At 35.2% G+C, this 13,770-nt stretch overlaps 3 protein-coding genes and 1 long non-coding RNA gene across 4 annotated transcripts in view; 1 reads left to right on the top strand and 3 right to left on the bottom strand.

The window, feature by feature from the left end:
• The window catches only part of LOC100187207 (beta-ureidopropionase), a 10,289-nt gene extending 8,913 nt beyond the window's left edge, over positions 1 to 1,376 (bottom strand). Inside the window, exons 1-3 of the mRNA XM_004226815.4 lie at positions 1,203 to 1,376; positions 716 to 875; positions 227 to 314 (exon numbers count right to left, since the gene is read on the bottom strand). Of these exons, the coding sequence (XP_004226863.1) occupies positions 227 to 314; positions 716 to 875; positions 1,203 to 1,297 (343 nt within the window). The 5' untranslated portion in view covers positions 1,298 to 1,376. The remainder of the gene's footprint in view (positions 1 to 226; positions 315 to 715; positions 876 to 1,202) is intronic.
• Positions 1,377 to 2,682: 1,306 nt separating this feature from the next.
• LOC108950095 lies at positions 2,683 to 4,758 on the bottom strand. Its single transcript, XM_018814915.2, has 4 exons — positions 4,477 to 4,758; positions 4,017 to 4,134; positions 3,483 to 3,603; positions 2,683 to 3,013 (listed from the first exon to the last, which is right to left on the bottom strand). The coding sequence occupies exons 1-4, from the start codon at positions 4,691 to 4,693 to the stop codon at positions 2,804 to 2,806; spliced, it is 666 nt and encodes a 221-aa protein (XP_018670460.1). The 5' UTR covers positions 4,694 to 4,758; the 3' UTR covers positions 2,683 to 2,803.
• Positions 4,759 to 7,138: 2,380 nt separating this feature from the next.
• LOC101243419 (sialin-like) lies at positions 7,139 to 11,106 on the bottom strand. Its single transcript, XM_018814800.2, has 9 exons — positions 10,964 to 11,106; positions 10,566 to 10,799; positions 10,058 to 10,232; positions 9,662 to 9,789; positions 9,084 to 9,242; positions 8,623 to 8,739; positions 8,299 to 8,422; positions 7,730 to 7,863; positions 7,139 to 7,309 (listed from the first exon to the last, which is right to left on the bottom strand). The coding sequence occupies exons 1-9, from the start codon at positions 11,093 to 11,095 to the stop codon at positions 7,139 to 7,141; spliced, it is 1,374 nt and encodes a 457-aa protein (XP_018670345.2). The 5' UTR covers positions 11,096 to 11,106.
• A 1,395-nt stretch (positions 11,107 to 12,501) lies between these two features.
• Positions 12,502 to 13,344, top strand: LOC104266387. The gene is made up of 3 exons (XR_717545.2): positions 12,502 to 12,591; positions 12,843 to 12,945; positions 13,120 to 13,344. It is a non-coding gene; the product is annotated as an uncharacterized LOC104266387 (long non-coding RNA).
• Positions 13,345 to 13,770: the final 426 nt, after the last annotated feature.

Below are 13,770 nucleotides of genomic sequence, written 5' to 3'. Positions count from 1 at the left end.
TGGTGTATGCTTGCTACACTTTGAAACATATTGACACTATGTACGTTGGCAAGAATATTTCAAATTTATTTTTTATGTAGCACTCATCATTTGGACGACCCATTTTTGACCACTGGGTCAAAGCAATTGTTGCCGAGTCTTGACCACATAGCTAAAAATGGTAGCAGCGACGAGCCTTGAACCCATAACCTCTGGGTTATAGGCAGATGCGCTATATTTTACTTACTCCATGCTTCTTGCATGCACAGAATGTTAACACCAGATAAAGCAGCGGCTTCTGCGATTTTACTTATTCTTTCATGCAACGAATGAATCTGGAGGAAAAGAAATCAAAATAAAAAAACTATAAAACAGCTGTTTTACCAAAATTTAATCAAAGTTCGATGAAAAAAAAACTAAAATGTGTATAATTTTAAATAAAAATTGTAAAAGACAGAATTTTGCGATATTAAACCTAGACAAACTAGTCTGCAGAGTATGGCAGGTGCAATTTGTTTCGTTATGCATGCCATAATTTGTCCCACTGGCGCTAAATTATTAAACAATGAAAAAATATGTATTAAATTAAGTAGGATTTCCTAACTTTGCTCAGAAATGTACGAGGATTTTTGACAATAGCACGCGCACACAAGGAAAATAACAGGCAAGAGATCTCAACAGGAACTGCCATACTTTGCAGACTGGTAGACAAATATTTCATTTTTTTTTAAATTACCTGAGTAGAAACAGGTGCATCAGTTGGAGAAATAATTTTATTTTGAATCAGTCCAATTTTAACTTGACGAGGATTTTGTGAAAGTGGCATTTCATATGCTGCAAGTTCAAAGTCTTCATTATTTGCAATATCGCCTGCTTGCTTCTCTATTTGAAGAGTCCTCAAAATTAAAAATAGTGCATATTGAATTGAGACTAGAGTCATACTTTATCCTTGTGGGTTATGCTTATGCTATAGTGGGGTGGGGAAAATGGGACACTTTTATTGCCTAATATCAAAAAAATGCCCTGATGGTAACAACAACGGTCTATTGGAGTTGTGAGGATACAGTTTTATAATGCTTTAAATGTTCCTAGTTTTCTCGCAAAAAGGACAAGAAAATACAATGAAAACGTGTGCGATCTTACCCCATTTTATTTTAATATACAGTTTAAACATTTCGGGTGCTGTTGCTGTTTTACATAACGATGCATTCTGCCATTCTTACTTGCATTCAGGGCCGTAAAGTATCCGTTTTACTTCTTTTAGTTCAGCAGGGGGTATGTACTTATTTAAAGTATCTTCAACGCTTTCTAACTCCATTTTTTCGGCTTTAAATTGAAAATCAGTGCAAAACTTCAAAACACCAAACAAAACTTTTCAAACCTTGCAATTAATTTTAGAAAGACGCGATAACTTTCCCAACAGAGGGCGCTGAGTTTATTTATTATTTTGTGGGAAGTTAAAAGATTTTTTACGTCCAACACCATAGATTATTGTATATGACTTGAAAATAAAAACAACGATACAGTGGTATATCGCAAGTATTAGGTATAAAATAATTAATGTAATGTATATACAAGTCTTAGTGGTTAAGGCCACAATTAACATATAGTAGGGTGGGAGAAGATGGGACACTTTAGCACTGAATATCCAAATATCCTGATCGTGTTTAAAACAATTAACAACGGTCCATGGGAGTCGTGAAGATGCGTTTTTATTATACTTTGACTGTTCTTCAATTACTGCCATATAGGACGAGAAAATAGAATAAAAAGGTGTCCCATCTTTCCCCACCCTACTATATATAAATAGGAGCGTGTTTGTCCAACGCGTATTTTAATTAGCGGGAATAAAGTTGTAGCACAGAGAGAGGCCACTCGTAATAACGAGTTTACGAGTGGCCTCTCTTATCTGTGGTTGTAGTCCGTAGTTGCAAGTTCTAAATACTGTAGTACAAAGATTTTGTAATGTGTTACAAGTCTGGAAAATACAGCACCAAGTTTACTGTCATTGGCATTTTATCCCATTTGTTTATTTTTAGGTTCGTTTCAATGTAACAGGTACGCTGTATCCCTGTATGTCGACAATGGTAACATTAAATCTATGCACGAAACATTGATCACTTGGTGTCGCTGTGGCATTAGCCGCAAAGGGAGAGACGCCGAATCGTTCCATATTTACCTCTTTACCCGCGTTGTGTTATTTTCGACATAAATTGAGGCTTAATTTGCCTTTTATACATAACAATGGGTTTGACTACTCAGTATTTCTATGACTCGATCCCGCCATAACCCAAAGCTGGGTAGCAGGTAATACCATAGTATACTGAAGTGAAGTATACTATGGTAATACGTGGACAACAGAACAACTGGTTGATGAAAAAGGATATATTAACCATCGAATAAACAATACAATACAGTATAAGACTTAAACGCGGGGCAATTTCCTTTTCGTTTCGTTAAACCATCTGTCGCAGTTTAATAATACATTATTATTACATCCGTTGTGTAAATTGATATGTCGTAACATATGTGTTGTTAATTTAAAAACAGAGAGCAATGAAAAGAAGAAAATGGAACAATTTTTAACATATAGTAAGGTGGGAAATTTGGGACACTCTTTAATTCTATTTTCTCGTCCAATATGGTGGGTAACAAAAAGCAATCAAAGAAATATAAAAACCGTATCTATATCCTTGCGACTCCCGTAGACCTTTGTTAGCTGTTAAAAACACGTTTAGGATGTTTGGATATTATATGCTAAAGGTGTGCCATATTTTCCCATGCTAATATAATCTGGTAAGCAATTAAAATACAAGTTTTCCCATTACAATCGTTGATAGACAAAACAGCCGGACGGAATTTTATCTTCCACATTTGTAAAATGAACATATTCCATATGATCAACATATTTCAACTTTTTCTCCGAGCATAACTTTTCAACATTTTCAACAAATTGTTGGCCGTAATCTTCAGTGGTTTTCAATCTTCTTGTAACCAATAGTAAACCACCTCGTTTGATAACCTTGATTATTCCCTGATGTGTAAATATTTAAACCATGGGTTTTCTAACAGTATAACTTGCTTGCGTGGTGTTTTTAATTTCTATATAGATACCACGTAAAACTATTATAAAGTGCCTACACTACAGTGTATGGCGTGAAGTGTCCTTCTAGTTACCAATGCGCGTTTATATTACAAGTATTAATCGAAAAGATGTTGTATAATCTTCAGTGATGCTAAAATTACAAGCCGACAAAGTATAGGAGTTTACAGTTGTGGTAAGTGACCACATAAATTAATGTAACTTATTTATTTGCGGGACAACTTGTTAATACACAGATGTTCTGTTTCATACACCTCGTGCCCGCTTACGATATAGCACGCTATCTTTGGTTAGAAGTTGGAATCTAGTAAGACTTAAATTGCAGAGTTTAAGTTTATGCGAGGAATACATTTTTCGTGATTTAAAAAAAAAAATTGTACATAACATTAAAGATACTTACAAAAATAGAAGTTACGGAAATGTGATTTGGTATAAACGCTCCCGCACTAGCAACGACATCATACATTTCGTCAGCCAAGGGGAGATTCCCGGTTTCCGTAACAAAATGACGGAGAATATTTCTAAATTTAAAAATATTTTTTAAGGAATATAATAGGGACATGGTTTTAATCTCTTTTCTTTTCTCGTTTAGTGGTAAACTAAGAATATCTACAAAATTATAACCGTGGCCCCGCGACTCTAAAAGAGCGGAAGTATATGGGATTTTGGTGGTAACGGTACTCCATTTTATCCCTTAGTAATATATAGTAGGTTAGGGGAAAATGGGACACCTTTGTCACGTAATATCCGAATATTCTGGTTGTGTTTTAAACAATTAACAAAGGTCTATGGGAGTCGTGACAATACGGTTTTGTAATTCATTAAATATTTTTTGTTTACTATCAAATGGAACGGGAAATAGAAAGAAAAGGGGTCACATCTTCTCCCCGCACTTTACTATATGTTGGAAATTGCATCAAAACAAAGGTCCTACCTGAAATTAAGGTCTTTTTGGTAAGCTTCGTATAGCATATTCATGTTTGCATCAAGTATGTCTATTTCTCCTTTAAAATGAAAGCGATTTCGAAGATTGAATGAAACCTTTCCAGTTCCTGTGTAAATAATTACTTGGTAAAAAATGGCCTATGACGTTTTAAACCGTCATAAGTTGGTAACGCTATGAATTTTTACAATACCTGTAGTATACGGACGTGTACATACAGACACGTAAAATAAATGAGCCATATTTAAAAACACGCTTTGCAAGAAAAAATAACGGTGTAACATAGCATATTCATAACAAAGTGAGTGTAAAAATGACGATTTTAATCAATAGTTAGCGTATTTTCGAACAACAATATCCGCTTTTAAACTTGTCAGTCTGTTCGAACAGTATAACCCACAACTATTGTTTTAATAAAAGTAACAATATTTATAAGTTAGTCTATACCTACCGCCTCCGAGGTCCAGTACTTGGCAGTTTTTGAAATCTGTTATATGTTTAGAAAACATTTCTGTTAGTATTATGCTACTTAAGGAGCCAAGAGTGGATGTGTCATTGTCAAAATGCTTGCTCCAAACGTCATAATAGAACTGCGATTCTTCAGCAGTCTGACAAAAAACAGTACTTTTTACAGCTCTCAGCGCAGTTTCTATTTCAGTTTTAGACATGTTTTATGGAGTTTGCTGTTTTAAGAGATATCTGTGACAAAAGAACCTTATTATCAAGGTAAACAAAGAAAATGGTTAACTGTTTTGCAGGTGCATGGTTAGAAACTGTAAATTATATTGTAGCAGCTTGTTTCTATATTACTATAAAATAGGCGTTTAAAGTTAAACGCAACTGGTCGATTTTAGAATTTAGAGTTTTAGAGTATATACCTATTTCGTTTTACAACTGGTTTTTATTTTTGCTGCTGAAAACCAACTGATTTTTGCGAGGTTAGCATTTGTAATGTTACACATCTGTAAAGTCTTCAGGTTCGTAAAACACCCGTGGTCAGATAAAATCATATTGTTATATATAAAGCGGCATATAAAAACAAGGAACGTCCGACTTTTAACACGACACCGTACGTACTGGCTTTACACTTAGACCACGCCCGTCTCTAGGTCACTGCGTTAGAGACTAAGAAAGTAATTAGCGTAGGAGAGAATTTGAGGGAGCAGGAGCAGGAGGAGCGCATACGGCTCAAGGCACATAGGGCGAAAAGAGTACAAGCGAAGACATTGTAACAGTACTATTATGTACTGTAGTTTTTGCTGTTACATTTTCGGAGCACCGGATCCTTACTATGTTTCTTTACAAAAGAATCTTAACAAATATAATATTTACATTAAAACAAAATATCGACAGTGAGTCTATTTTACAATTGCCCTTGGTGCTTGCCTATATGAAAAACACCAGTTTATTTTCCTCGTATTCTCATTAGGACATCGACCTATACTTAACTATCTGGAAAAATATTGTATCTACACACAATTGGTTAAGGCTTGTAAACAGCTGTTTTTTGCGGTCTCTACATAGAATGAATGCATTATCTTTGCGTGGCCGAAAAACAATTAACAGTCGTCATAACACTGGTGTTCGGTTCGATACACGCCGTTCCGGTATAGGTTGTTGATTATACGGTATAGCCGCACGATCACAATAAACTGGATTTTTGCGTACACAAACTTCCTAAAAGTGAGAGATCTTAATTTGATATAAAGGTCTTTAGAGTATGGGTAAACCAGATGAGCTAGTTTCTCTAAACCGAACATATTAAGTTGTTTCCGTCGTTTGCTATGTGCGGCATAATGAATATACTAGAACAGTGCTCTACAACCGGTGTGCACGGTGCACCCTAGAGGGTGCATCAAAATATGCCAAGGGTGCAACCAGTGAAAAAGGGTATATAGTAGGGTGGGGAAAGATGGGACACCTTTTCAATCTGTTTTCGCCTCTGATTTTGTAGTAAACAAACATTCAACGATTTTTTATAAAACTTCATCCTCACGGCTCCCATAGATCCTTGCTAATTGTTTAAAACACGATCAGGATATTTGGTTATTATGTGTGAAAAGTATCCCATCTTCCCCCACCCTACTATACAAGGGTGCATCAGAAACTTCAACAATTTTCAGCAATAATATTACGTTTTTTAAACATTTTAAACAAATTTAGCCATTTTTCTACAGTTTTGTTTTATAATAATTCTACATCTTGCATCACTGAGAGAATTGCGAAATGTCATTAGTTTTACATTAAAGCAATCAGGGGTGCATGAGTTTGTCGCAACAACTTCAGGGGTTCACCAACCTAAAAGAGGTTAAAAAGCGCTGTACAGAACATCGATTATGTAACATTTTACTTTAGGGCACGTGCACATTTATTGTTCGACGAAAAAAAAAAGATCAATTTAAAACCACCAGCGTGCTCAATAAACAATGCAATAGAATATTAGTAGACCTAAACACGGGGTAATTTCCTTTTCGTTTCGTTTAACCGTCGATCGCAGTGAATAATTAACTAATATCACATCCGTTGTGTAAATTAATAAGTCGTAACATGACTGCGACGAAACCACCAAAATTTGTTGATAATTTTAAAACGAAAAGCAATAAATATAAGAAAAAAAGGCAGAGTTGTAACTCAAATGTTTGAATTTTTTAATTATACTCGATACCACATTATAGTACAAACGGATCGGTGGCCCTGCTGTCGTACAGGGTAATGAATCTTTAATATGCAATCTAAAATCTGTGCTATAAAAACTTTATTATAAGTTTAGCTTCATGTAACTAAATTATAGAAGAGTGGGGGAGATGGGAATTTTTATATTATTTTTGTCCCATTTGATAGTAAAAAAATCAGTAAAAGAAATGTAAAACCGAATAACCCTCATGACTCCCATAGAACGTCATTAATTGTTTAAAACACGATCGGGATATTTGAATATTATGTGCTAACGATGTCCCATCTTACCCTACAGAACTATATATTTATAAGGAACACCAAACAAAATAATGTTATGTTTATTGCATGTAGCCTATATTTGCATTATGATTTATAAAAAGAGGATAAACATACAACTTGTCTAAATACATTTGTGAGATTGAATTACTCAACAATGGTCATTTTTCATTCAACTCAATAAATATTTGCTTATCGTCGATATCCGCTTCTTTCTCTTTCGATTTTGCCCATGCCTGCAACTCACTTGATCCAAAACAAAGGTACACCAATAAACCCAATGCTGATATTGCAGAAGTCACATAAAACACCGTTCTCCAGTTTGAGAGCGACTATTTTATACAATTAAAAATAACAATTTAGTAACACACATGGTAACTCGTAAGCTGGCACGAGTTGTATGAAACAGAACACCCATGTTATAACGACTGTCGTTTTCCAGCCACGCGAGGATAAAATAAGTAACATTCATTCATTTCATTTACAGTAAAAAATTTAAACTATTACTGTAAGATATGCTAAATAGCTTTAGTCTGTAATGTAGTAAGCGAGGCAAATAGGATACATTTTTATTTTGTTTTCTCGTCCTATTTGGTAGTAAATAAAGAACATTAAAAATAATACAAATACACGACCGTATCATTGCGATTCCCGCCATAGACTGTTGTTAATTGTTTAAAACAGGATCAAGGTATTTGAATTTTATGTGCTAAAGGTTTCCCAACTTCCCCCATAGTACTATATTGACTTACTCCATCTCCAAGCATAAATCCCACTATCTGTGTCGCCACCAACGCCTCCACACAGCACAAAGTATTCGAAATGGCGTACATGATGCCCATGTAAGAAGGCGCCATGTCTGCAAGCGCCACACGATACCCAGAATCTGCACGTATATATGCACCGATTAATAACAACGATATAGTAGGGTAAGGATTTGGTAGTAAACAAAGAACATTCGAAGAATTTTAAAACCGTATAGCATGCACGACTCCCATCGACCGTTGTTAATTGTTTAAAACAAAGTCGGAATATTTAGACATCTATCAGCTAATTTATTTTTAATTTTTTTACGGGTGAGGTCACCGTCAAGGACCTGGGATTTAAGCCAGATTTTGCCCATTACCCCAACACCCGGAAAGCCCATGTAAGTCCTTCTTGTGACTGGTGTCGCGACACCGCGTCGCAGTCAGACACGTATTATTCGAACCATTTTTTCCCTCGTTTGCACCGTCGAGCATCAAACCGGGGACACTTTAGTTTCAATGCTGATGACCCCTAAGCCACGGCGCCGGACCGAAATCAATCGCCTAATACTTACAGTTGCACCCCACGAACATGTAAGACGTACACAGCAACACAATGGCAAAAGTATGGTTGCAGCCAAATGAAGGCAAGATTACAAACGACAAGACTGGACCCCCCATTCCAATGATAGAAAAGACCTACAAATACAACATTAATCGCAAACAATTTCAGAAGGATGTATTTTTCGAAGCTTGCTATTACTCTTGAATGAACAAAGAAAACTTCAGCATAATTTGAAAACAAAAAAAATTATTTTCACTGTCAAAAAACACCTACAAATACAAAAATAACAGCGACAAATGTATGTAAGGATGCCCTTTCCGGCGCTTGCTTTTACCTTTCGAAGTACTGTCTTCCGAATTTTTGTTTTAAGTAAGATAAAATCCGAAAGAATTCCGCTTCCGAGGAGACTGATTATGTTTAGTCCGTATGGCAACGCAGAGAGTAACCCAACCTGTTAAAATATGTAAACGTAAATTTAGTTTGTTTTGTTGAAAATTCTTTTCTTGGGGTGGGCAAGACACTTAACGATAATTGCTCTAACCCATTTAAGCCAAAAATGGGTTGTCTAAACTGTCAGCCATACATATAAAAAAGTAATATTAATTACTCACATAGTTAAATATACATGGTAACTCGTAAGCGAGCACGGCGTGTGTGAAACAGAACACCCGTGTTATAACGACTGTCAATTGCCCCGCCAGGCAAAGGCAAATAAATTACATTAATTCACTTATTGATTCTTAATCATCAGGCAACTTTTAATTGTCAAACAGTAAATACAATTCCTTCACTTACATTTTCAATGCTGTATCCCAACACGTTAGCGATATATTGCGGCACCCAGGTATGTGTAATGGCAAGCGTCCAATTTTCAGCTACATGGACCACGACCGTCGATAAGTACGGTTTAGAAGTTAATATTTTACGCCAAGGTACATTTTTTGGGTTGGATTTCTGTAAAAAACAGGCTGTGCAAAACTAATCATCCAATTTGTAACGGTACATTCAAATAATTGCGTCGTAAAACTGTACTGTTTTATAAACATATATGTTTACGTAACATCTATATTAGGGTGGGACAAGATGGGACACCTTTAGCACATAATATTCAAATATCCTTGATCATTTTTTAAACAATTAACAACGGTCCAAGGGAGTCGTGAGAATACATTTTTATAATTCTTTGAATGTTCTTTGTTTACTACCAAATGAAACGAAGAAATAGAATGAAAAGGTGTCCCATCTTCTCCCACCCTACTATATGTTAGGTATCGCTGTATTGTATTCGAATTATACAGGAGAAACGATATGACTGTTTGGCATATTATATTGCTCTCTAAAACCATATACATCAACAAAGCGATGTCAGTTACCACAGGCGCCGCCTCTGAAAGACTTTCCGTTATGTAACTTGATTCCTGCTCTGAAATTCTCGGATGTGTCTTTGGTGAATCGTAAATTAACAGAAACCATGCAATCGACCATAAACAGCCGACACTTCCTAAGAAAACAGAAAACAGCAATTTACAGACGCGACATTTATATATAACAGGTTGGGTAAGACATTTCATGTTTTCATTCTCTTTGAATGTCTTAGTTGATAATAAAAAAAATATATTTACAGAATTATTTGCTCGTATTCTTACGATTTAAAAAATGCGTTGTTTTTTGGGGGGGAAACACGATTAGAAAATATGGAATAATATGTGCTAACGGTATCTTTCTTTTTACTTAAAGCACTATAGCATATGTAAAGTATACATAATCACCTGCTATATAAAATACCCACTCCCATCCAAATAGCCAGATAACAAGGCCGGCCGCCACGTACGTTATCAGATTTCCACATGATGCTCCGATAAAGCTAATAGAAAGATGGCGAGTATTTTCACACGGGGGAGACCATACCCCAATTGACTGCATGATGGTTGGTAGAGTGACTCCCTATAACGTCCAAGCTTATATTAAATCTGTCATAAACCAGTTTGGTTTTCCTAGCATGGTATATACACTTTCCGATTTTTTATTGTAAAAACACCGGCCGCATTTTTTCTCGTGTCAGACGTAAAAATAAGTGTAGTAGGGTGGGGAAAGACTGGACAACTTTTCATTCTGTTTTCTCGTCCCATTTGGTAGTTAACAAGGAACATTCAATGAGTTATAAAACCACATCCTCACGACTTTCATAGACCATTGTAAATTGTTTAAAACGATTAAGCTATTTGGATATTATGTGCTAAAGGTGTCCCACCTAAGTACTATAATATATGCTCTCACCTGAAGTAGACCAATTGTTACTCTCACAGCTATCAGCAAACCGAAGCTTAGACGAGATGTTACTGGTATCAAAATGGTTAATATTGCTGCAATTAGCGACGAAATACCAAGAGGCGCTCGAATGCCAAATTGCTTTGAAAGCCAAGCGCCCGGCATTTTGAAAGCGGTGTAGCCGTAGAAATAACACGAAAGAAGTAATCCTTGTTTCGCCAAAGACCAATTAAACTCTCCTGGCTTAAAACAAACATCGATTAACAAACAAAACGTTTTGCATGTTTCAAAAATACACTTTCCAATCTGTTTATAAAGAAGGTAAAACATAACATAAGTCCAAAAGAAATACATGGTTTATCATCATTCACTAACCAGTAATCATTATGTAACTTATTACAGCTTACTTGATATTGTAAAACATGTTCATCGGTTGTCGAATTTATTTGGTACTGGGGGCAAACAGTAGGAATATTTAGTAAGCTCTCCGTTTTGTTTTGGTCCTCCATGCCCACAGAAGAGTTTTTTGCACCAACCATCGATATAATGGCAATATTTAACGAATTGCGCAAAAGATAAAGATTAATCGTCCCCAAAGCAGCCATAATCGTAACAACATATCGAGCTTTGATGTAGCAGCCAGGTGTCGGCTCCTAAAATACAATATAATGTACAGTATAGGGTGAGGATAGATGGGACAACTTTTAAATGTATTTTTTTGCCCCATTTGGTAGTTAACAAAGAACATTTAGAGAATTATTAAAACGTATGCTCACGACTCCTATAGACCGCTGTTAATTGTTTAAAACACGATCAGGATATTTGGATATTATGTGCTAAAGGTGTCCCATGCCCCCCCGACCTAGTACATATTTCAATGAAATAATATATATGCATAAACTACCTCTTTCAAATGAAACGTTTTCTGGCTGGTCATACCGTACGATGCTTGTTCTGCAACAATTCGTTTATAAAACAGAACAAAATAACGCCCGCAGCGGTACGCCGTATTTCCGCCGTCTAAAAAAAAGAAATACAAGAAAGCATAGCTCTAATAAACAGCCACGTTCCGTTTTAAGGGAATTACTAATATAGACTCTAGGACCGTAGGTTAAATTGTAAGTTTACACTGGCAGTATTAGTTACATTTTTTTCATAGAGTGCTATCAATTAATTACGGTTTACGGTATATATTTTGTATTTAGCGTTTTTCAACCAGAAAAGCAGTCATTAATTACGCTCTAATAATACGGTGTAATGTCTGAAGAATGATTCCAAAATTCATAAATATACGTTACGATTACAATTTCAGTCAACATGTTTAAAATTAAATGAGAAAAATTAAAAGGTAAATACGTTGAGACGATCATAGCAAAAAAAACAACACCAATAAGAGAACAGGGCTCTATTTAAAATGCACGTATATTAAAACTTATTAAGAAAGTTGTATAAAACGCGTATTTTACACGACAAAGCTAACGAATCGCACTAGCGTAAGTAAAGTTCCTACTGTTCGCCTCATTAAAACAAAGTGTTAAGTTACGTTAGATTGAACGTTCAATTTATCGGTGATATAGGTTTTTGTTAGTTTTGAAATATTATATAAAAGTAACAGTTTTTTACCAAATAAAGTTTATAAAAAAGAGTATATTTTGTATAAAAATAAATTTTATATCAAAATATATTTTTTGTTTTTGGTTGCCTTTTTAGAGGTAACAAAGTTTGGACGTAATTTGAAGATTACTTTACCCACAAGAAATATGAATACGTATAGTTTTGAATGTTTTAAGTGTTCGCTTTAAATATAAAACTTTATACGCTCAAGTTTATTGCGTATACCCAATCATATAGACGACGGTTAAATTGCCGGTTACAATCACAATAGATAGTCAGAAATCACAGGAAGTAATCAAATTAAAACCAGACATCACGTGATCGTTTCTGTGGAATTAGTAAACAAAGTTCTGATCAAAGGTTTTATGTTCAGAAGAGGCAGAGAGTTCTGGTTGTATGAAATCATATCTTTATTAAGAAGGTAACAAAGTGAACAATTTGTTTGGTATTTGTATTGAATAATACGTTGAGAAAAGACGAACACCTTTAGCACAAAATATCCAAATGTACTGATCGTGTTTAAAACGACTAAAACAGTCTATGGGAGTCTTGAGGATACGGTTTTATTATTCTTTGAATGATCTTTGTGTACTACTAATTGTGACGAGAAAATAGAATGAAACGGTGTCTCATCTTCCCCCACCCTACTATAGTTAATTATTATTTCTGCAGATGAATAAGTCAGCGCTCCTTTTCTTGCTTGTCATCGGACTTCTTGTAAACACCAAAACTACGATTGCTAAGCATTATTTCAATCAAAAAAAGATAAAAAGTGGTAAATATTTATCTGCGCGTTATATGTAAAATTCAAAGAATTATAAAACCGTATCCTCAAGACTTTCATCGATCGTTGGTAATTGTTTAAAATACGTTTGGATATTATGTGCTATAGGTGTCCCGTCTTACTCCAAAAACTATATATTCATATTTAACATTTATATTATTTCAGTTGAAGACTTATTGAAAGAATTGAGCGCCGATAGTTGGCGTGCAGAAACTTCTGAACGCTTGAAGAATAACTGGAAACCATAACACAGCAAAACACTTGCTATCAATAATATACCAATACATACACATGTCTTTGTGATTTTAAACTTTTCAAATATTTCGCAAGTGTAAAGCATTCAACAATGTAGACGGCAATGCAGTTAGTAAAACCATCTCAGGAAATGAATAGTTCGAACCTGTATTACGTGGCTGTTTTATTAGCTGCAGTTGAACCAAGTTGTTTTAAAGTATCGCCATATTGGTACTGCAATACTCTCGTCGGATGTAAATATACCAACGTCCGAATGTTACGCACCGAATCAGCAGCCATGACACTGCATCGGGTTACTAATAGAGTCACATTGACAGTGAACTAAATTTCTAACGTAGCATCTCTTACGACGATGTCCACGTAAAAATCCAACCGTGAAGAAACCGCTCTGAACATTGGGCGTATATAGTAGGGTGGGAGAAGACAGGTACATTTAGCACATAATATTCAAATATGCTGATCTTGTTTTAAACAATAAACAACAATCTATAAGAGTCGTGAGGATCCGGTTTTAGAATTCTTTGAATGTTCCTTAAACTACTAAATGAGACGAGAAAATAG

This window comes from Ciona intestinalis, chromosome 14 (genome assembly GCF_000224145.3).
Source record: "Ciona intestinalis chromosome 14, KH, whole genome shotgun sequence".
NCBI classification, from domain to species: Eukaryota; Metazoa; Chordata; class Ascidiacea; order Phlebobranchia; family Cionidae; genus Ciona; species Ciona intestinalis.
This window is presented reverse-complemented; position numbering and strand designations above follow the sequence as displayed.